Below are 24,230 nucleotides of genomic sequence, written 5' to 3'. Positions count from 1 at the left end.
GAAGGTTACTTGTAAATTAAAAAATTGGTGAACATACGAACAATTAACATAATTAGTTTTTGCTGTAGTGTAGCGTACGTCGACGCAGTACACGACGTAACCGTCGGTAAACTTTACACATTTTGGTCCCTGGATGGAACATGATATCACGCGTCTCGACCCAACGTTAACGATTCGTACAAAGGGATACCGCCAGACAAGTGCGTACCTAGCTATTGTTTAGTAGTAAGTTAGATCGCTGGCAATAATGAATGCATATAAAGTGCATAATATCACTCTGACGTACTCTCACGGTCAATGAAACGTTGCGGTTTTCTAGGCACTGAAGCTAGCTACGAAGTGAACGCGAACGCTTTTTACTGTATATTATATTCCCCGACAAAAAGTACCCGTGTTCCCTTCGGTAATCGTCGGTAAACTTTGCCTGGAAAATAACTACAGTACACATTTTGGTCCCTGGATGAAACATGATATCACGCGTCTCGACCCAACGTTGAACGATTCGTACAAAGGGATACCGCCAGACAAGTGCGTACCTAGCTAATGTTTAGTAGTAAGTTAGATCGCTGGCAATAAAGAATGCATAAAAGTGCATATTAGCCCTCTGACGTACTCTCACGGTCAATCGAACGTCGTGGTTTTCTAGGCGCTGAAGCTATATGAAGTGAACGCGAACGTTTTTTACTGTATATTATATTCCCCGACAAAAAGTACCCGTGTTCGGGGGGCTAGGCTCCCCGACGAGGGGGCTAGAGCCCCCGTAGCCCCCCCCCCCCCCCCCGCTGGCGCCACCACTGCTACTGTACAAAGGTACTGGGGGTATATAACAAATTGGGGACGAGGATCGGATTTTAAATTCTAAGTGATACAATGGCTGGAATTTCACCACCAGTACCGTTTCTACCTACTCCAGGCAAATCAACGTTAAAGTTTGAACAATGGTTTGAATTTTTTACAAATTATACTCTTGCGTCTGGAAGTGACCGATGGAATGCTGAAAGAAGAAAAGCACTATTACTACATTGTCTTGGTACTGAGGGTCAACGTATTTACAGCTCTTTACCAGAAAGAGAAATTGATCCAAATGATGATGTTAATTCATATGATGCAACTGTTGCCAAATTGCGGGCACATTTTAACCCAAGATTAAACGTTGTAGCGGAAAGATACAAATTTCGTCAACGTAGACAACTCCAGGATGAAACATCAGATGAGTACGTAAGAGAACTTCGACAATTATCAATTTCATGTAATTTCGGTGTAATAGCTGATGAAATGATAAGAGACCAGTTAGTTGAGAAAACTAATTCTTCCCGTATTCGCGAAAGATTACTTCTGGAACCTGAACTTACATTAAATACTGCCATAGAAATTGCAAGGCAATGTGAACATGCTGCAAAAGAATGCCAAATAATAGGTAAAGCTGAATTACCAGTACCTGTTGAGCAGATACGAAAGAGTAATTACAAACCTAAACAACAGCCAGCAAAATACAAATCCAGTGAGTACTGTTTTCGTTGTGGTTCGAAATCGCACAAAGCAAATGATGTCAAATGCAAGGCAAAGAAAGCTAAATGCAATAAATGCCGTAAGATAGGACATTTTGCTAGTGTTTGCAGAAGTGTTGAAATTGAAAATATTGATGAAACCATGTCTGTTGATGTGATGCGTGTAGCTGTAAGGGCGTGTGGCGCAGTGTGTTGGACGTTGGACTACCGATCGTCAGACCTAGGTTCGAATCCAACTCTCGCCGCATTGCTTGTATCCGTAGGCAAGATACTTTACTTACGTTGCCTCTCTCCACCCAGGTGTATAAATGGGTACCCAGTTAGATCTACACACAACTTTGCGCTGGTTACCGGCTGCATTATGGGAGTATGTTTCCATACGTGTTTGATCCCAAAAAAAATACTGGGGTAATAATGCTTGTAAAGCGCCTTTGAGCATGATTACTCATGAAAAGATGTGTGGTGTTATGTGGTATTATTATATTATTATGATGGTTAACAGAAAATTACGCACTGACGTATTGATAGGTCACTCAGCAAAAGTGAACATGACCATAGATACTGGTTCACCAGTTACAATTCTACCCAAAAGAATCTATAATCGATATTTTGTCAACGAAGCTCTACAAAAGGCGTCAATCAAACTGATGACCTACTCCAAGGAACCGATACATGTGCATGGATTTGTGAATTTACCAGTTACACTTGGGGTGTGTCGAAAGCGAAGACCTCGAAAGCGAAGATCGAAGACCGAAGACCTCGAAAGCGAAGACCTACGAAATGGTAGTGTGCACAAAATCCGACCAAAATCGTGATAACACCTTGAATTTACAGATCATGAAAAAAAATTTCGATTTTAATCGTTATATTTATATCAAAAATCATGACTTTATCTATGAACAAGCTCACGCGTTTTCGCCAATGGAGTTATTAGAGAGGTTTCGCAACGCTACGAATACGATAACGAAAACGAATACGTCACGCACATGTATTCGTTTTCGTAAGCCTGCAAAAATCGATTTCGAAAAATTTTTACACAAGAAAGAATAGTTATATAAAAGTTTGATAGCAACGTACGTTGCAATTAGTCATTTATTGATTATCGATAAAAAAAAAAATGTGACTGCGGTAAATTCGAAGCGCAGCAGGTACGTGTTGCTTGGCTGCCTAGGCCTAGCGTAACATCAAAGCGAGTAAGCACTTTAAAAACTGCTATTTATCAAAATCGACTTGTTATTTTAGTAAATTACTTTTAGTAAATTACTTTCAATAAATCTATAATTATATTATAATCATGAATCATTTCTGATTCAAATGCAAAATGTGGAAAATAATCAAAAACTATACTCGTTTTGTAGTTACGAATATGACTGATGATATTCGTCAACACAAACACGCTTTACGAATATGAAATGGGGATCAGCTCAAAAGTTTCATAAATGTATGACGTTTTCGTTATCGTATTCGTAGGGAGGTTTCGCAACCTTACGAATACGATAACGAAAACGGATACGTCATACATTTGTGAAATTTTTGAGCTGATCCCCATTTCATATTCGTAAAGCGTATTCGTGTTGACGAATATCACCAGTCATATTCGTAACTACAAAACGAGTATAGTTTTTGATCTATTTTGCACATTTTGCATTTGAATTAGGAATGATTCATGATTATAATATAATTATAGATTTATTGAAAGTAATTTACTAAAGTAATTTACTAAAATGCCAGGTCAATTTAGATAAATAGCAGTTTTTAAAGTCCTCACTCGCTTTGATGTTACGCTAGGCCTAGGCAGCCAAGCACCAAGCAACACGTACCTGCCGCTTCGCTCAAATTTACCGCAGTCATATTTTGGACGCGCCTCAATATTTCGTTGCCATGCGAAACTGATTTTTTTATGGCTTACGAAAACGAATACGTGTGCGTGACGTATCCGTTTTCGTTATCGTATTCGTAAGATTGCGAAACCTCTCTATTAACTCCATATTGGCGAAAACAAGTGAGCTTGTTCATATATAAAGTCATGTTTTTTGATAACATAACGATTAAAATCGAAATATTTTTTTAGAATCTGTAAATTCAAGTTGTTATCATCGATTTTGTGTGATTTTGGTCGGATTTTGTGTACACTACCATTTCGTAGGGTCTTCGCTTTCGAGGTCTTCGGTCTTCGATCTTCGCTTTCGAGGTCTTCGCTTTCGACACACCCGTTACACTTGCCAGTGAGCCAGAGAATAAAGTGCACGCGAAGATTTACATTGTAGAAAAAGGATCGCCTACTATTCTCGGGATGGACTTGATTAGCAACCTAAATATTAACATTGTGAAAGGACAAATTGCTTACGTCCAAGTTGCTAAAGATACTACTACAATTGATGATGCTGAATACAAGCAAGAACTGAAAAAGAACTATCCGAGATTGTTCAATGGGAATGTGGGGCTCGCGAAGGATTTCGTACATAAAGTTATGGTCCGCGAACACTGTATGTCTAGCTATGGTGCCAGTAGGCAAGATGATACATTTGTTTATCAGTATACACTTCCTATGTTATCAGTTGGTTTACAAATACCACCTGTAACTATACCAATTTGTATGAGTCATATAGATAGTAGAATTGTGAATAAGAGAGTTGTTAAAAAGTAGTCGAAGTGAATACATCTATCTTTGAGTCAGCTTTACAATACTTTACATTATATTACAATACATTACTACTGTACAAAGGTACTGGGGGTATATAACAGATCACATATTGCTTTATCATCTTATCTTATAATACCATAGTTATGTCGAAAAATAAAAAGGTCGAATATTGGCCATTTTTCAAACAAGGCCATATACATGGCTGCAGTCGCGTACTCAAGTTAGTGTTTACCGACCGATCAACCAACCAACCAACCAACAGACCGAAATTGCTGAACATGTTGAAAATGTTTAAAAACATTTATATTTTTTTAATTTACACGTGCGTAGCCTGTCACTTTTGACGTGCTCGTATAACATAATTTTGAGTTGGAAAGTGAATCAAATATGATGACATTATTAAAGGAAGCTTGTAAAACAGAAATCGGGCAAAAAGAGTGCGTATTAACGTTTAACGTGCAGTGTGCGTGCAAAAATCTGCGCACTTATTGCAATTTTTTAAATTGCGTGAAACGTACTCTAATTTCATCAAAAATAAATTTGACAATTTTGAAAATGTTAAGCTTGCGTACGCATGCATGTTAATTGTATTGCCATATGATGAAATATGACCTGAAATTTATGAGTACCAAATTTTATTTAATTGTGATTCATGCTTGTGATTTCGTTAAATTGTGCGTAGACCGCATAATTTTTTATTGCGCACCGTGAAAAACATAACCACATTGAGTTCTGGCCATAAGGACTCTGAAAAATTGACTTAGCTAGATGAAACTGATATCAAGACAAGGCCATATACAAGTTAGTGTTTACCGACCGACATAGTGAGCTGTAGAGTAAAAATGGCCAGAATATCAAGTTTTTAAAATTCAATTATTATGCGTTTTTATTGCTGTATATGATCATATATTGCTTTATGATCATCTTATAGTACCATAGAACCCAGTCATGTCGAAAAATAAAATGGTCGAACATTGACCATTTTTCAAAAAATCCCTGTGTACAGGGATTTTTTCAACAAATTGCCAAAATATCAAGTTTTTAAAATTCAATTATTATGCGTTTATATTGCTGTATATGATCATATATTGCTTTATGATCATCTTATAGTACCATAGAACCCAGTTATGCCAAAAAATAAAAAGGCCGAAAATTAGCAATTATCAAAAAATCCCTGTACAGGGATTTTTTTAATGACATATATTTGGCTTTAAAAAAAAAATCTCTGTACTAATTCATAAAAAACAAGAATATTTCATATGCTTCCTATATTTTAAAAATATTTGTAGTCTATATATGCACTACGATGTCCAGAAAAGTGAGAAATCTGATTGTAGCAATTCATTAAGATCCTGTGTCAGGCAAAAACAATTCCAAAAATAAATTAATGTAATTTATAAATTTCCCTGTAGTTTTTTTTCTCGAAAAAAAAAAATTGACTGTTTTAGGCCTTAATAATAATATGTATTGAGGTAACATGCGCAGAACACATTATTGTATATGTATGTATACAGATTATTTCAAATGCAAATCAAGAAAACATTACCAACATTGAATATAATTTAGTAAATTAAAAAAAGATCATGGAATTGGAATTAAAGATGGTGTATTGTACATTCCAATTGGTTGAAAGTTTTCTTGAATACCAAATGCACTTGTTCCAACAACCTGGAGGGCTTGCAGTGTTGTTAGTGCTGGAGAGGCTGGTATTGCAAGAACGGCTACACGTAAACCGTAACGCAACTCATCTGTTGGGATTGGTTGACCACTATCAGAATCAACGATACAGATCAGGTCTGGAACAGTAGCAACAATCTAAAAAAACATAAAGTCCATTTAACTCAATGTAAACCAATGGTAGTAAAAAGAAAATGTAATTATATGTAATATGCAAATTCCGAACTTGAAACAAAAGTTTGTAATGAAACAGAATTGAAAATATTCTGTATTATAATAATAATTGTCTTTGGTATAGTACTTAACCAAAATAAATTTTCTCTAAAGGGCTACGACCACAAGGCTCGAAACAAGGTGGAAATTACATCATTTCATATGCTATGCGAAATAGATAAGTTTTCAGCAACTGTTTGAAGATGACAATACAGTTGGCATTCTTGATTGATTGTGGAAGAGTATTCCATAAGGATGTTTATCCAATCTATGTCTCTATAGGTCTGTGTTACTATACTCCATTTCAACACTAGTTACTTCTTGAAGAAGAAAGCGTGTAAATATCCCTACCATTTCAGCGCATTGTGCGGTTGTCTTTCTTGCCAACAAGTTTTCATTCTGAAACTCCACATTCAGTGTGCTTTGACTCCACTTTAAAGTGCCCTCAATTGTCACGTTTCCTTTGTCAAATCCTTCGTTAGTCTTTCGTGCAACATTAGAAATCTGGATAGAAAATGGGGGAAAACATGAACTATTACATTATGAAAACATTTTGGTTTTATTATTATTTTTTTGTTTCTGTCTATATAGAAAGAAGTAAATAGAATGTGAGAGTGTTTCTTCAGGACGACGACCTACGACCTAACTAGGTCAGATCAATAAATGTGTTCAATCAAAACTAAGTCGAGGTGGGGAGTAAAAAACCCAATATCTCTGCATGCACACAGTGACATACTTTGGTAGTCATTCATTGCCAAAACTAAAGCTTCTAATTACACATTCATTATTAATAACTCTAATGGAAAAAATACATACCTTGCCTGTTATCAATAGAGTTCCATTTTCCTGTGTTATAATCGCATCAATCGGGGATGATGTAGCTGATAGAACTTTGTGTCCAAGATGGCGAGCTCGACTTAATGAGTACAGAACACTCTTTTCTAAAATTTCGGACTTAGTTAAAGGATTGAAGCTCAAAGCCGCTGAACACCTGTCGACAAAACACATAAATTAGGTGAAGTGAAATAAATAAGAAATGTATTCTTGAGGCTTTGCCATAAATAGTTTGATTAAAGTTTGAATAGATATTAATAATAACAACAAATAGATAACAACAACTCCGTTGATAGATCTCCATTCCTTCATATCTTGAATACATGTCTGTATGTCTTTCCTAAAGCTCTGTCTACACTATCAAACTAATTTGACAAAAAAAGTGTGATGTGCCCAAATATGGTGGTGATATGCTTAAATATGGGCATGTTTTTTTGTCACATAAAGTTTGATAGTGTAGGCAGGGCTTTACTAATAAAACAACTCAAAATGTTTACCCCATAGATACAACTGTTTTGCGGAAATGATCCTCAAGTTGTTTAGGTGTTTCAGCTTCAAGTACAACAGCTTGCTGACCTTTGTCATCTACAAGACAGCATGGGGTCAACGACTTACCATATATAGATGGAACAAACATCTAGAATTCAGAAAAAAACATGGAAATAAGGACGTCAATGGTGGAATCGAGTGAGAGCTCAAAATTCATCATCCACTGATTGTTTTTAAGATGATTTGCCATACTTAAATACTGATACCATCTGTTACACTCCATCCCCTTTTCAATTAAAATCTCTCCTAAAAACTCACCTACAGTATTTCAATAGTTATTCTTTTCATGTTGCGCTGTGAGACTCCGGTAAAGAGTGCTTTATAAATGTTTGATATTATTATTACAATTATTATTATTATTATTATAATACCATGTTAATTTAATTTGTGCCCACCTGTAACTCTGGGAAGGCACGTCCCATACCATCACAATCAACAACAGGTAAGTTTAGAAGTGCACTAACTACCAGAGGTTCCACAGCATTCATTCCACCAATCTCTGCACTCATCACACCTACTATTCTATCTGTGTTCTTGCATTCAGTTTCTTCTCTAGAGTCTACAGTGCTGTAATTGTCAATGTATCGAATGCCATCACCTGATTTGACTTCTAAAATTAGTTTCAAATAGTTCATTTTAGTACATATTTACAACAGAAATGAAGAAAATGTGTAGGTAATGTCAACAAATTGACTAAAAAGTTCACACATATGTTGGCTTGTGGAGGGAATTGGTGAAATGTTCAATTGCGAAGTGACCACACGCGGTCACAGAACCAGTAACAGTAATATCATGAACAGGCAATCAAATAACAATATCAACAATTAATATCAACACTTAATTCATTTGGATTGATGTGTTTAAGATTTTTATTTCATAAAGAATTAAGAAAGTAGTTTAGCAATAGATTTAATAATTTTGCAATATTTTGAATTAATATATAATAATTAATGCTACTCTAACCTTTGATATCCCATGATCCTTCAGTAGACCTATTAATTATTTCCTGTTGACATTTGATTGCATCCAACATTTCTCTTCCACTCATTAACTTTTCAGTCAAAACTCCTGGTGACCCCATGAAGGCACAAACAGCCACTTTACCACAACCTATCCTAAAGTTATACAAACATAATTAGATTTACCAAAACATCTAAACATCATGTTTTCTGAAACTAAGAATAAGACAATTGCTATTTACCTCTCTGGAGCAATTACTCTGATCTTCTTGCCTTCTTTGAGAAGCTTTTGTGCACGTAGACGTCCAAGGTAGGGACTACCCCCTCCTCCACACCCCAATATTCCAGCGCCAACACTAATGCATTCAATATCGTATTCTGTTAAGAGCCATTCACCTGTTTCTTTGTCAACTACTGGTTGTGAAAGATCTTCATTTTTTACACCTAATAAAGGATAAGACATTTTGTCATTAGAAAGAACCTTAGCTTTATAAAAGGTTTTGATAACATTAATTCATCTTTATGTTTTAAATTTGTTGTAAATAATAGTAATAACCAGGAGAGATTCTGGACTCACTCAATACAGTAAAATAAAACGTTAGGTACATCAGAATTTAACTTTAATGCCACTTGGTATTAAAGTTTGTCCCATATTCTAGTTTAAGGAAACAAAAGATGTACATGTAACACCTGATTTTTCTTGATCGGTTTTTAATATTTGCGTGGAAGGTTCAGATCCTGCCGGTTTTCCATCATCCACTGTACAAGATAGAAAAGGAATTGAACTTTGAGGACAGTCTACTGATTGCTGGGTCAACTTGAGGTCACCGACTGCTTTAACCTTTATACGTGTGCAGCCATGCACATAAGTAAGACTAACTTCTTCAATTTCAGTAATCTAAAATCAAGATTAAACATTTTAGCTACTATAAATGGCTATCCTTATAAAAAAAACAACAAAAGAACAGACAAATGGAGGAACAAACTTGAAGTGGTAGAGTGACGGACAATTGTGAATTAATTTGCAGGTATTTGCTACCTTTACTGTAGATAAGTCAGCTCCATTCTTTACAGCTTCATTGATTGCAACCCTCTTTGCTTCTGCAACTGCATCCTCCCTACTAATGTTGGACAAGTTCACAATGGTGTCGTGTACTCCTCCAATCTGACTCATGGCGGCTCCAACTGCATTTGCAACCTTAATAAACAGTATGAAATAATCTATTACTGAATATACTCAACTCAAACTCAATACAATCAAAACACATTTCATATGCAATGACATTATAATTATGTCATTGTTGTAAAATGTTGTAACCACAATACAATAAGAGTGAATACTTTACGTGGGGCCACATGTTTAGCTCTTCATTTTACAATACTGTATTTAGATCGTATTGGATTCGCCAGTGTCATTGATCGTAAACAGAGCACAGGCTTTGATTAGTTTATTTAATATAGATAATAACAGTTGAAAATGAAATTAAAATGAATAACCTGATAATGTGGCGGTTTAATAACCGTTGTAGCCCCTTCTAACGAGTTTTTCTCATCCAATAAAATACTGCCACCACCGACTAAAACATACGGCAAAGCTTCTCTACTTAACTGAAATTAGAATTTAAAGGTTTACAGAATAATAATAATAATATTTATATAGTGCCTAATGTTGTGAAACCTCTAAGCGCTGAACATTACTACCCCAGTCTTTTTTTTTGTGGATCAAACACGTATGGAAACATACTCCCATAATAAAGCTAGTAATCAGTGCAAAGTTGTGTCTTGATCTAAACAGGTTCCCATTTATACACCAGGGTGAGAGAGAGAGGCAAACATAAGTAAAGTATCTTGCCTAAGGATACAAGAACATTAGGAATTAGAGAAAGCATTAACAAACTTTGTAATCCTTACTTTCATTTGATCCACAACTTCTTCAATCATTTCTTTCATACGATTCATCACAGTTGTAATCTCTTCCTTCTGCAAATGCTCCACTTTCTTACGATCTCCAAGAACGACACGTCCACCGGCTACAGCAATGTCGGTAGTGGTCAATGTCTGGCCACCAAACACCATAGCTTCTTCCACCAATTGATAGCCAACACTCTCTGGACCCACTTTACACCCCAGCTGTAATGAAGCATGATTCTATAACTGGTGTTACGTAAATAATAAGTCCCTGGACTTGGTGTGAATACATAATTTAGAACTGTATAGTAGTAGTCTACTGAAGTTTGTTGTCCTACATAGACCCCCACCACCCCAAAGAAAAAATCTATGGTCAAACTAAGTTAAATCCAGCTATACAAATAGTTATAACTAGGATAGACCACTGCGTTATATTTTAAAAAGAAACTTACACCATCGGAAGAGGTGTTGATCTCAACCTTTGACCCTCCACCAAGACCAATACTCATCACATCAGGCATACGTAACTTGGTACTGACGCCCCCTATCCTAATATGACTTGACGCCTCTCGTGGGAAACCATTTATGAGACACCCAACATCTGAAGTTGTACCGCCAATATCAATTACTACTGCATCTTTAATATCTAAAAAACACAAATATTAGTGGAACATAAACAATAAACTCAGACAGATTGTAATTAATGTGAATTAAACTATAATAATAATAATAATAAAAACTTTATTTAATCACAGTAATACTTGTTCACCTCAATGGTGTTTTTCCACAAGGCTGTAAGACATCTTAAAAACAATTAAATTAACAGGTTAACTAAAACTAAAAAAATCTTAATTTACACTTAATTTAGAATCAATTAAAGTTTTACAATAGTTTGTAAAATCTAAATTTACAAAAGAATAAACATCAAGATGAACAAAGGAAACGTAAATGCTCCGTCCGTTTTTTAGGATATTTATGTTTCTATCTCAGCAGATCTTTTGTGAGCAATTTGAGAAGCTTGTAAGTAGTGTAGTGTAGTTAAATAGATATTTACCCACCTGAGAGAAATGCAGCACCCCTCATGGAGTTTGTAGGCCCTGATGAGAATGTATGTACAGGAAATGACTTGGTCTGCTCCGAACTGTAAGAAATAAATAAATGAAGGGTAAACCACATTTAAAACTATCAATAAAAATACCTTATATGACCGAGTATAGCTCTAGATGGTCTGGGTAAGAAATTTGGCAAAAAGTAGGGTGGTGTGATTATATTACTCCGATTGTAATAATAATGAATTAATCAATCTTGTGTCAGAATTTATCCTAAATTAGGATGTGAAATTACCATGGAGCCTGGGATTATATTCGGATATACACCATAGTAAACACATTATTACAATGGAGCCTGGGATTATATTCAGATATATACCGTAATAAAAACACATTTAGAATGTTACCTTTTTATTGTTCCGTCATTTTGCGTCAAATAATAAGGGCATGTTATTCCAATATCAAGCAAAGCTTTGGATAATGCTTCTAAGGTTTTCTGACACAACGGTTGAAGAGACGCATTAAGAATGGCGGCATTCTCACGTTCTAGCAAACCTATTTGGCCAACTGTATGCGAGCAAGTGATTTGGGCAGCGGGAAATATGTCCTTAATAACATCACTAACCTGTAACAATACAAAATAAATACCTCATAGCACCCTTTTCAAAGGGGCTACAATATTAAAATTGCAAAGATAAAACATTAATTTAGTGTAGAAATAGCATGTGATACTCTCTAATCTTTAATAAAACATTAAATTCTAATTTAAAATTAATATATAGTTTGCAAACTTAATAGAACAAATTCTATAAATACTTTTTATATAATTAGATATTATTGCTATATTAAATTGAAATAACTAAAAATAAATCGCAACTTAATACTTTAATACCCTTTGTTTTACTAGGTCTCTAAGTACAGTATATTCATAACTCAGCGTAGTCTAATTTGATATTCTGTAACACACATACTACATAGTTCATGTGATTGAGTTAAGACCATCTAAACCACATCCTAGGATTATAGTAGTATTAGAGTATAGTACTTGAACTGAAAATACAAATCATTTGTAAAGCTAAGTTGATAATACTGGAATTCTTAAGCATTGTATTAAAATAATCCAGTGAAGGTTTATTTTTCGTTTCAAGGGATAACTGCTCTACTTTTGAAATCACTTTTTACATCCTATTTCTTACCATTTTATTTATTTTAATTAATTTTATCTTGTTCAGTGAATAAAATAAGTGATATTACATTATGTGTTTATACATGAAACATCCTGTATATAATTGTCAGAAATGAATAACAGTGGTTGATTACCATACAAAAAATGTTGATCATGATAATAAAATTAAAGGAGTTCATTACAGTAGGTGACCAGGCAGTACCATAGACATGAGAAATAAAGTGGTGCGGTGATTGCATGAAAAGGGAACAATCTCTGTGAAAAACTGTACTGGTGGCTACGGCCATGCCAGGTAAACTTGAACATAGATACATACTAGTTGTTCTTGTTCTGGATTTACTGGGGAAAAAACGCCACTGACAACAATATGTATTAGTCTTTTTGCTTGGATATCACTGATGTACGATCTAATCTCATCGTCATCAACATCTGTGATTGGCCGTCCATCAATTTGGAATCCTCCATTTGCCAAATATGTTGGTCCTTCCACAACCTGTAAATTAATAAAGTGTTAACATTTTGTCTACTTAAAGGCTAATAAATGAAAATAGGAAATGAACATCAAACTGTAATTTGATTTGAAAAATTCAAGGAAAATTATGTTTTTGTATTTGATTTGAAGAAATATTGCGTACCTTTCGAAGATCATCAGGAAAATCGCTAAAAGGAGGCAAAGCTCCCGACGCAGTACCGCACAACCTAATAAAAGCAACCTTTACCAGTCCGCGTCGTTGAACGACAGCGTTCACGAAATGTGTCGTACCGACATTTACCTGTGCTATTGAGCATGTACCTGAAATAAACAAATAAATATCTCAATTTGTTTATTAGAATTATTAAAGGTATGCAAAATATCTAAAGCTCTGTCCACACTATCAAAAATGTGTGATGTGTCCAAATATGGTAGTGATATGACATTATCGTGTCCATATATGGGCACATCACATTTCTTTGTCACATCAAGTTTGATAGTGTAAACAGAGCTTTAGATATTAATTAATATAAGAGGGGATCAAGTTGAGATTGTATGGTTGTTCATTTATATGCACATTTTTCCTAATACATACCCATGAGGTATCAAAATTACCAGAATTGTACTGGAAACGTTTCAAACTACATTTGAATTATTATTGAAATCAAACCATGATTAGCAGAAGCATCTTGAAGAGCAGAACTAATAGCTTTCTTAACGCCAGTAGTCACATCGTCTGTCGTTGGTTCCTTCGCAGATCCAAGAACACGGTCGCCATGCAAAACAACGGCATCTGTGTTTGTTCCTCCGACGTCTACTCCGACAATACATTTATCAAACATTGAGTTATTACTCATCCTAAATAGGACAAATATGTAGGCAAAACTACATAAAGAGAAAAGAAACAAAATGTGTTTGTAATGTATGGAGGCAGCTGGTGTTAGATATAGTATTTATACTGTAGTAGATCTTCTGATATGAAGCAATAACAGATCTGATAAACTCACAAGGTCAATTCAGTACTAGATTTGTGTTTTATGGTAGCTTAATGTAATGTGGTGTTCGATAAGTCAAAACTGAACTCACCTTTCTGTATAAGTCGCTTGGTAACGGAAGCAACACAATCCTTACTACAGTACAGTACTTAGATAAGTCTGAGAACAGGAACTATAAGTCTAAAACATCAGGCTTAGGTCATGGTCTTTGTAAGCCTGTAATACACTGCACATGTTAGACAAATACAACAACAAAGGGTCAATTGGGTCACTTATAATAAGATATTATTATGCAAATTATTTTATCTAGGGTTTGAAATTGGTTTTTAATTTTTATAATGATATCTGGTGTTTTTGTTTGCTTCTGATATTATGTAACATATTTGACATTTTGAATCATATTTATTTAGGTCAATAGGCCTATATAAAACTTACATAGAGGTGGCTTATGTCATAGAAATATTATATAGTGAATAGTTCACTATAATATCTCTATTCTTATGTGTACAATTGTATTTGTAGTCATATCAGTCGGCGGTTATCAGATCATAATCAAATTTTGTAAGTCTAAGTTAATTTTGATAAAGCCAATCTTCATCCACTTTATTAGCAATGGGCCGCATTTCGCCAGCAACCTCCAGTAAACAATAACAGAATATTGATGCATCCAAGATATTAAAATTAAATTAGAAACTAATAAGCAAATAATAACATACTTCCTGTGTTACTATGACGACGATGATAAAGCATTAAGTAATATTATTATTTTAATGTACAAATAACAGAAGACTAGCTGATGACATGTTAGAGAAAACTGGAATGATTTTGTCAAACATTAAATATTTTGTCTTGTCTATATCAATACTAAACAAATATTTTAAAACACACATTGTATTGTCAAAGAATGTTTATTACTTTATCAGTTATCTATACAAGATATTTTTCAATAAAGAAAACTATACTATAACTATAGCAATGGGAGGGGAACATTTTTTATTTAAAGAATTCATTGCACTTATTAACTGATTAGCATTATTTTAAATGTACAAAATAATTCAAACCATACAGAGAGACTTCTATATAATATCCAAGACTTAGGTGCAAGTATCACTAAATTTGTGCACACATTTCACTATAAGACACTAGACCTACAATTGTTGAAGTTTTGTAAAAATAACGCATATGAATTAGTTTAAAGACATTTAACCATTTTATGGTTAATTATGATAAAAATAGAGAAACAATGCCTTCTGGTATTTATAGCGGGCTGCTTACATTATTGGAATGAACTCATTTTTCATATTTTAATCGTTTAAAGATGAAAAAAAGTATTGCAAAAGGTCCATACAGTAATTATTTTTTACATAAAATGTAGTGTGTAACCTTAAATTAGGTTGAAAAACGTAGGTGCTAGTGGCTTTAATTATATACTTTTGTGTAAAATGAACAACTCTTTCAACAATGAAATACCATTGTGTTCTTGTGGTTATTGGATCGGTATTCAAACTTGTGCAAACTTTATCAATTATTAGTTTATTTACTATTTTACTATTGCATTGAACAACAATCTAAGAATTCTACTGTATATTGGTTTAGGAAAGAAGAATTCATTTGTATCCCTAAATTCCATCATATCACACAATATCGGTGGGTGGCGAGTACCAATTGTCATTTTGTTTATACTGTTTGTTTATCACATTATAATTAAAATATTCTTAGTAATCACATAAAGCTGACAAAATAAATGTTGGAAAATGTCAAGATTAAACATGAGTTGTACTTTTATGAGTTTGTTGTTGATGGGATAAGAGTTTTCTCGTTTGACATTAGCCTTCCATGAAATACAGCGATTATTCTTAACATTTTTGTTCATAACATAAACATCTTTATAATCTCATGTCTCGAGTCGGTGCTAAAGCTCTGTCTACACTATAAAATTATGTGACAACAAAATGTGATATAAATACCATATTTGGGTATATCACTACTATATTTGGGTATATCACTAATATTTGGCTATATCACTACTATATTTTGGTATATCACTACCATATTTGGGCACACATTTTTTTGTCACACTAGTTTGTAGACATAGCTTAATGTTCTGCATTTATATCACTGAAATGAAAGGATGCATTGTCATGGCAACAAGAAAAGAAAATGGTGAGGAGGTTAGGTAACCTTGAATTAGCAACATAATTTGTAGAAATCATGATAGATTAATCTGTGTTTTTCTTAACCATGTACTAACTACTGAACAATATACAATATTCTAAGAATTTGAAGATCTAATTATGACTAAGAAAAATATCTACCTTAATCTTATTTAAAAATGATCAATATCTGAATGATGAGACAAACAAATATCTAAAGAAATATTTGTAGATGTAAAGCTCTGTCTACACTATCAAACTTTATGTGACAAAAAAATGTGATGTGCCCATATATGGACATGATGATGTCTTATCACTACCATATAGGCACATCCCACTTTGTTTGATAGTGTAGACAGAGGTTCAAATTTAAGAAGAGAATATGAAGTGCGGCTTATATCAGAAGTTTGATCATCAGATGAAGTTTTAATAAGCAACAAAATATAAAACTAACAACAAATCAATTAACAGCTGGTTACTTTAAATGTTGGTCTATGTATTCTGTATTCTAAAAAGGCAATTCAATAATAAAGCTGGTCTAGAAAACATGTTAAAAAAGATCTTTTGAATTTGAAATGCTATAAAAGGCATTAACTCGTTCTATAAATAAATATATATCATAAATTTGAGATATTCATGCAAAGTAAAGTGTTGCTATAAATAGAATGAAATATTTAATGTATGCATAAACATATCAAATGTTTTCAGATCAATATTGATACTATTTATAGCCTCAGGAATTATAGAAGCGGTTTAATCTGGTTACGACTAGTTCAAACCTGTTTCATACTATTATAGAATATTACCATGGAGATATTTAGCAACTACTCCGCCTACACACAATGTACACAAGGTTTGGTCTGAATAGGAGTATGAATAAAAACCAATATTTATCCGGAATAAAAAGACACAAGTTGAATTGTATTATAAATGTAAAATAGAACGCACTAGAGCACCAAGTCTACTTGAAACTATTAAATGATTGATTTGATCAAACTATTTAAAATACATAAACACTATGGCCACACTATGCAATTATTTCATTCCTTTATTTGGAAAAAACAATTAATTTACTTTCATCTAGTACATAGTTTTACTTGCTACTGAAGTTTTAAAAACGAATTGTTTTCACATTTAACAAATCTACTGTTATTTAAAATGTCTCCATATTCCAATTATATCCAAATAAAAGAGGTTTTAATTTGTCTATAACATGAGTTGTAACTGGTTCTGAGGCATCAATCTTTTTGACTTGCAAATTTTAATTGGTCAAGCCAGGGAGATGTAAAACATAATATTTTAAGAGATTTTAAAGGTAAATTTTCATCAAGATCAAATTGTGGTTTTAATTTGTCTATAAAATGAGTTGTAACTGGTTCTGAGGCATCAATCTTTTTGACTTGTAAATTTGAGTTGGTCAACAGTGTTACAACACATAAAATATTTTAAGAGATTTTAAAGGTAAATTTTCACCAACAAGATGCAGTTTGGAATGCTAGAGAGCCTCTAAGCCCAAGTTGCAACGACAATATAACATTTTATCTATGACGTGCCACTGATCATCGTCCGGATCGTACTCCTCTACTCGGTTTAAGTATGATGACCCAGAATGACCTCCAACGGCGTATAACTTATGTCCCATTACAGCTGCAGCAAGTCCTTAAAACAAAATTTGAAGACACAAATTACAATGATGTCATGGCTATTACACAGTGATACACCTACAGACTTTAGTCTGTACTGTACAATAAGTGTATACTTTGGATGTGCAGTATAAACATACTAGAAAAGGTACCGGTACATCCAAACTTATTTAAATTAAATTAAAAAGCTGTACCTGTTCTCGCAAGATTCAATGAGGCAACCACAGACCACTTATTTCTATTACAGTCATATCGTTCAACACTACTCAAATGTGCTGTCCCGTTGTGACCTCCAACCACGTATATACAGTTATGAAGTACGGCCACGCCAAAGTCAATACGCTTGTCCGCCATTGGTGCAACCATTTGCCAAGATTCGGTATCCGGATCATACCTTTCCACACTAAAATATAAATTGAAACTTTGGACTCAAACTATTGTTCTAAATGAACATTTTTTTAACGAAAATATTTATACTTTTTATTTACTTTGGTATAAAATAATACAAAAAGCAGCAAAAGCATTGAATTTATATGAATAAAAATAAATACACAAGACAGTGCTTTAAATCGTAAGAGATTTAGATTTGTTTAAGAACATACCTATTGATGTCTTGTCCACATCCGCCAATAACATACAGCATACCATTTGCAACAACAGCTCGGAAGAAACTCCTACTTTTCAACATAGGGGGCGACATACTCCATTGATTCGTTGATGGACAATAGCATTCAACACTTCTCATGTATGTTTCACCATCATAGCCACCGAGGGCGTATATCTTTCCTTGTAGTACAGCTGCAGCGTGGTGACTACGACATCGCAGCATGCTAGCTAATGGTAGCCAACAGTTAGTCTCTGGGTTCCATTGTTCAACACTGCTATCAAGTTCTCGGTAGGTCATATTGTTCTGACAAGCCCGTACTTTGGATTTCGTACCTCCAATAATATAGAGTTTACGGTCATGTACAGCAGTGGCATAGTCAAGACGTCGGAAACTTAAGGGCGACACTTCAACCCATTCTCTTGTGTTTATATGGTAGACCTCCACACTGTCAAAAATAACATACGAGAATTACACTACGGTACGGTACGGTATGTTTACTTTTAAGTGTTGCGCTTAAGAACAATGGTTCGGTGGTTTTTATTTTCCTCCAAGATACTACTTAAAATTTCTAAATCACTAACCTGTACTCACCTGTTTAAACTTATAAAGAACTCTAACTATAAGGTTATTAATAATTTAAGACCGCAGCGAATTTACAATCATAACAAATTATTTTTGGCTTCTGTATCTAACTGCTAAAAATATTGGATTAACGCCGCAGTGAGCGTATACTTAATTGCGATGCTGGCTTAACAGAATAAGCTTAATATAACACTATCAACTTAATAAAACCGACTAGATGCTTAATATAACACGCTAAGCTAAAAATTGCTGTTCTAATATACCACAAGTGCACTGAACGCTGATTAATCTTTTATTACTATAAATTATTGTATAAAAATAAAGGTATTATTAAAGTCCGCAAAAATTGTATTGATGAAAAAAGAATATCAAATAATAAAAGAATTATAATAACAATAGGAGTGAGTGGCCGAGCAGTTATGGCAAGGCTTCAAGGCTCACTAGCTCTGGTGGTAGAACGAGTCCTCCTGTATTAGGACTATACTCAGTGCACATCTTTAGAGACGGTAGGGGGTTACTAGCTCACATAGCCACTGTCGTGAATAGACAACATTTTCGCCATAGCTGTTTTATTATCAATTTATTATATTAATAAAGTGTAACCGTATTTTAAAATTGAAATAAATTTTACTTTTAGTAACTAAAACTAAGGATATTCAGTTCATGTGTTCAAACAGAAAATACTACAATTTATTTAGACCTAAAAGTAAAAATTTTAAATTAAATTGATGAATAAGAATTATTCAACACAAAATAATCATAGCAATCATGCAATAGATATGATTATAATACTACGTCCCTAGACATCAAATTATTCAAATTTTCTGATGGTTGTATCCTGATTGGTTAATACATGTATCTATTTTTAGAACTAACATGCTGTAATGATACATAGATTAATACTAAACATTGCATTAAATTTGTATTGGTTTGATTCTATTTATAGCAAAGCTATTAAAACACCAAATACTCTAGGCACTTGAAATTAGATGATTTTATTAATAATAGAATACATGGACAGAAATAAACATAAAATTAATAAAATAATTACCACAATCTATATATAAATATAAGTTTTATTTTTAGTATAATATTATAAACACATCTATTTTATAATTAATTGTTTTTATTCTATTTTTATAAAAATTGGTGAAACTGTGAAATCGCAGCTTTCAGAGATGTATTGATTCCATCAGGTAATTAAACGTGCTAACCTGATTGGTTAATATATTGCTATTTTTAGTAACACAATTCTATAATTAGCTATTCATTCAAGGATATACAGTATTAAATTAGCAAACAGATGAACTGAATAGGTAAACTTGAACTGCTCAATAAACACTTGAGTAGCAGGGTTAGCATATTATGTCATTTTAAACAAATGGATTTGATCAGGCATCCAGAAGGGATACTCAAACTATATTAATCCAAGGTTATAATCAGTTGTAATTTTTATCAATGTTTGATAATTATCAAAACAGAATATAGAAGGGAGTTGTCCATGATTATTATACCAGTACTCAGTCTCATTCATTCATCAGTGGAAAATTACTTCCATTTATTCATTCATCAGTGGAAAATTACTTCCATTTCATTCATCAGTGGAAAATTACTTCCATTAGTATTCATTCATATAAATCATTTGCATATAAAAAATACATAGAAATTATCACACACACAGTATAAAAAGATTCTTAGATCGCAGTTAGTAGGCACACACAGTTCTGAGCACACACCATCAAAGTAGAAATATAATAGCTCTATGATAATACTAAACAGAACACAATTCATGAATTCAGACATGGACATTCTTGGGGAATAACCTCAGATAATTTAGAAGCTGAAAATACTGAACTATTCTTCTTTTCACTTGAAACTAAATTTAAACTCATAAAAACACCTGAGATTTTGCTCAAATGCTATGTGAAAGAGACATTATTATATAATAAGTAGTAATATCAACATTAAAAATTGTAATACACACAAATAATCATATTCTTTAATTACAGAGACTTCCAACATAATAAAAAATGTTAAAAGTATACAATCTGAAATTTTGATTTCAAAGCAATTGTATGAAATGTGATCCATATTGCTCAGTATATTTTAAATGGTTTCAATGTGAGTTTCATTAATATCCATCAACTATTTTAATTGATGGTTTTTAAAGAATTCTTGTACTCAAACGAGAAGCACTAACTAGAAATATTGTCACGCAAATATGCAGTAAATTAAACAAGTTATTTAAAACTTGTAACAAAATCTCTAGCGCAGGTCATTGACATTTCAGAATAATAATTCAAAATGACTTTATTGAGATACAATTCACAGAAAAGGAAATTAGCATTTTTAGTTTTTATTATTAACTGCTGATTGTGGTCTATAAAAAGTATGATTGAAAGGAGTAATTGACCTGAGCTGTTTGTTGATGCAACAGGATGAGGATAAACCAATGTTGTAAAGTACATTTACAGTACTATAATTAGGGTTTCTTTCCGACTCGCAACTTGCATTGAAGTAACACTCATAATTATAACACCATTTTATCATGAAAGATACACTGTACAGTAAAAGCATTAAAACTTCCAATATCGCAATAATTAATCACTGACTAGCATCATTTTAATTGTATAATTTTACCTAGTGAAGTCAAATAAAGAGTTACTGCAGTAATAACTTATTACTCCAGTAATATATGATTTTGTTTGCTGCAATTAGCTTCTTCTTTTTTAGCATATTTCTAAAATTTGATGTTTATTTTGAATCAAAAGTATATTAATTATTTATAATACAAATATTTTGTGAAATGTTAACATTATTTTTGAAATAAGAAATAAATTTTACTTGAAATGAAAAATGAAATTAATATTATTTACTAAGATGCATCTACTATATTATCAGTATTACAACTTTCAAGTACATACTCTCGTAGTACAAACAATTTAGAATGGTGTCTAGACTTGTCTGAGAATAATGAATAATCTTTTTTCCCCAATTTGTTAATGATTTAATATAATTATTGTACATTTTTAGATTAATTATTAATATATCATTTTCATGGTCATTTCTACTTTAAAAGGTCATTATCTGGTCATCTACTGTATTAGAGGCATTGTGATTTAAATTGTAACACTTTGAATCATGGAAAAAATACTTTTTTTAAAGAAAATAAAGAATATTTTTTTTAAATAACTAGAAGTCTAGAAACTGTATTTTGTAATTGTATTGTTTCTACAATGGAACAGCCCTTGATAATGTGATTGTGAAAACTTACGTTTCACTAACAATTTATTCCTGGTTTTTAACACTCAAAGAAAAATATAGAAACCAGATGAATTACTGTATTTCAACAAATGTATTGTATTGTTTGCTATATCATTTTATTTATGTGTAGCAGTAAGGTAGTTTTGCTCGGTTATTTTGCTATGGCAAAATTATTCCCTAACTTTTACTAATATTCTATTCTATAAACTATTAAATAAACTTAAACTACAGTTAAAGTACATGTAAACTACAGTATATGTAAACAACAGTACTACAGTACAAAACTATACAGTAAAACTACACTGTATATATTTTCAACTGAAAGATTGTGGTTTTCTTTAAAAATAAACCACACAAATACTGCAAGTTAAAATCCTTGGATACAGTAAGTGATTTATTGTACATAGAATTCAATATCATCTTTGGTATGCAACCAGCAAGCAGATTTGAATTTATAATTAATAGGAAGCAATCTAAAAATAGCCTCAAATACATAGTGTTGATCTATTAATAGTAACAATTATTATCTTGGAATTGAAGGCTCTAAACATATGAATCAGGTCCCTGGGAATTAATGATTGCTGGTAACTACTATCATTTTTTACAATCCTTGAATTATTGATGCAATGGAAACTATAAGAATAACATTCTTGACTTTTAAATGAAGCAACCAATCGGTATTTTTTTAATAGAAATGTTAACTCGCAATGCATAATAATATTAATGATCATACAGTATATTTAATGTTACTGTAATTGTCAATTAAATTATCTTAATTGTTATCGACATAATTATTTATAAGAAACTAATCAATATTTTGTGCTTAATTTATTGGGTTTAATAACAACAACAAACAAACATTTAAGTCACTTGGCATGGTTACAAAAAATAGTAAGAAAAAGTGAAAATAAAATGTTTTCCCCAAGGAAGTTGGTCAATGAAAATTTTCGGTTAAAATTTTAACATACCTTTCCAGAGTAGCTGAAAACCCATTTTTGCCACCAACAGCACAGAGCATTGTAGCTGGTCTACGACAAGTAACTTGCGACTTTTTGTCACCAATTAATTTTGCTCGATCTTCTGACTTGTGATATTGCAATGCTCGTTTCACTGCCTCCTTCGCAACTACGCTTTCACGGACAAATTCATTGTTTTCATACAAATTTGTTAAGTACTTAAATGTCAACAACGGTAGGCGAATGTGCGAGATTAACTTTGGTACGTAAGCTCGTCTTCGATTTAAATCGTATTGCAGCCAACGTTCTAACATTTCAAAAGTGGTTTCTTCCGAGTCCACATTTAAACTTTCGCTACTCAATATTTTTGATAATTCGAGGGAGTCCATCTGATTAAATTCTTCACTATTGCAAAGATCCTTAAAGTTATCATAGATAAAATTGCATGCATATTCGTAGAGTTCTTTACAGGCGTGGGTGTCTGCAAATGTTGCAATTCCAATGCAGTTTATGATATGAATCTGATGTTTCAAAAACTCACAACATTTATTTTTAACAGCTCGTATTTGTAGCAAATTTGCAGCTGGGAGTAAAGTTTGTACATTTGCTTCTGTAACAGATATTTTACCAGAGTACAAGAATTCCACTAGAGTTTTTAGAATACCATCATCAATTCCTTTTAGTTCTATTTCTTCTTTCTCCCGTTCGCAAAGGTTACCCGTCAACATAGCTTTAAAATACGGGCTACCGCTAGCTAGGACCAATCTATGTGCACGAACTTTTCTCCCCGAAACCTTCAGTGTCACATCACAAAGTTCCCCTGCTTGGCGCAGCTCAGCCATGCTCTTGAGAATAGACCTAGAAAACTCAGAAACATCATCCATTTTGATATTTAAAACAGCCTACCTTTCTTGACAATTTACAGTGTTTAGCGTAAGTCTATAAAAGACGTCTACCCAATGAGAGTAAAAACGACAAATTGAAGTATTCTTCTTCTTGTCAACATTTTGACGATCACATATCGAGTGTTT

At 33.0% G+C, this 24,230-nt stretch overlaps 2 protein-coding genes across 4 annotated transcripts; both read right to left on the bottom strand.

The window, feature by feature from the left end:
- Positions 1-5,380: 5,380 nt before the first annotated feature.
- Positions 5,381-13,874, bottom strand: LOC144851597 (uncharacterized). 2 transcript variants are annotated; one of them, XM_078709132.1, is made up of 17 exons: positions 13,670-13,874; positions 13,163-13,320; positions 12,844-13,020; positions 11,749-11,966; positions 11,351-11,433; positions 10,745-10,938; positions 10,296-10,514; positions 9,882-9,992; positions 9,424-9,582; positions 9,066-9,282; positions 8,627-8,828; positions 8,389-8,540; positions 7,821-8,035; positions 7,374-7,513; positions 6,859-7,033; positions 6,394-6,546; positions 5,381-5,967 (listed from the first exon to the last, which is right to left on the bottom strand). In XM_078709132.1, exons 1-17 carry the CDS (start codon positions 13,854-13,856, stop codon positions 5,734-5,736), a joined length of 2,994 nt encoding a protein of 997 aa, XP_078565258.1. In that variant the 5' UTR covers positions 13,857-13,874; the 3' UTR covers positions 5,381-5,733. The 2 variants fall into 2 exon arrangements, with proteins under 2 accessions (XP_078565258.1, XP_078565259.1); XM_078709133.1 differs by having other exon boundaries at positions 9,075-9,282.
- Positions 13,875-15,676: 1,802 nt separating this feature from the next.
- On the bottom strand, positions 15,677-24,205 carry LOC144851937 (kelch-like protein 28). Of its 2 annotated transcripts, XR_013614244.1 has the most exons (5): positions 23,212-24,205; positions 18,393-18,842; positions 17,985-18,193; positions 17,550-17,806; positions 17,373-17,393 (listed from the first exon to the last, which is right to left on the bottom strand). XR_013614244.1 is itself a non-coding variant. In XM_078709606.1 (4 exons), exons 1-4 carry the CDS (start codon positions 24,081-24,083, stop codon positions 17,643-17,645), a joined length of 1,695 nt encoding a protein of 564 aa, XP_078565732.1. In that variant the 5' UTR covers positions 24,084-24,205; the 3' UTR covers positions 15,677-17,642. The 2 variants fall into 2 exon arrangements, 1 of the variants encoding a protein (XP_078565732.1); XM_078709606.1 differs by having other exon boundaries at positions 15,677-17,806.
- Between the last annotated feature and the right edge of the window lie 25 nt (positions 24,206-24,230).

The sequence above is a fragment of the Antedon bifida genome, chromosome 9 (genome assembly GCF_963402885.1).
Source record: "Antedon bifida chromosome 9, ecAntBifi1.1, whole genome shotgun sequence".
NCBI lineage: Eukaryota > Metazoa > Echinodermata > Crinoidea > Comatulida > Antedonidae > Antedon > Antedon bifida.
This window is presented reverse-complemented; position numbering and strand designations above follow the sequence as displayed.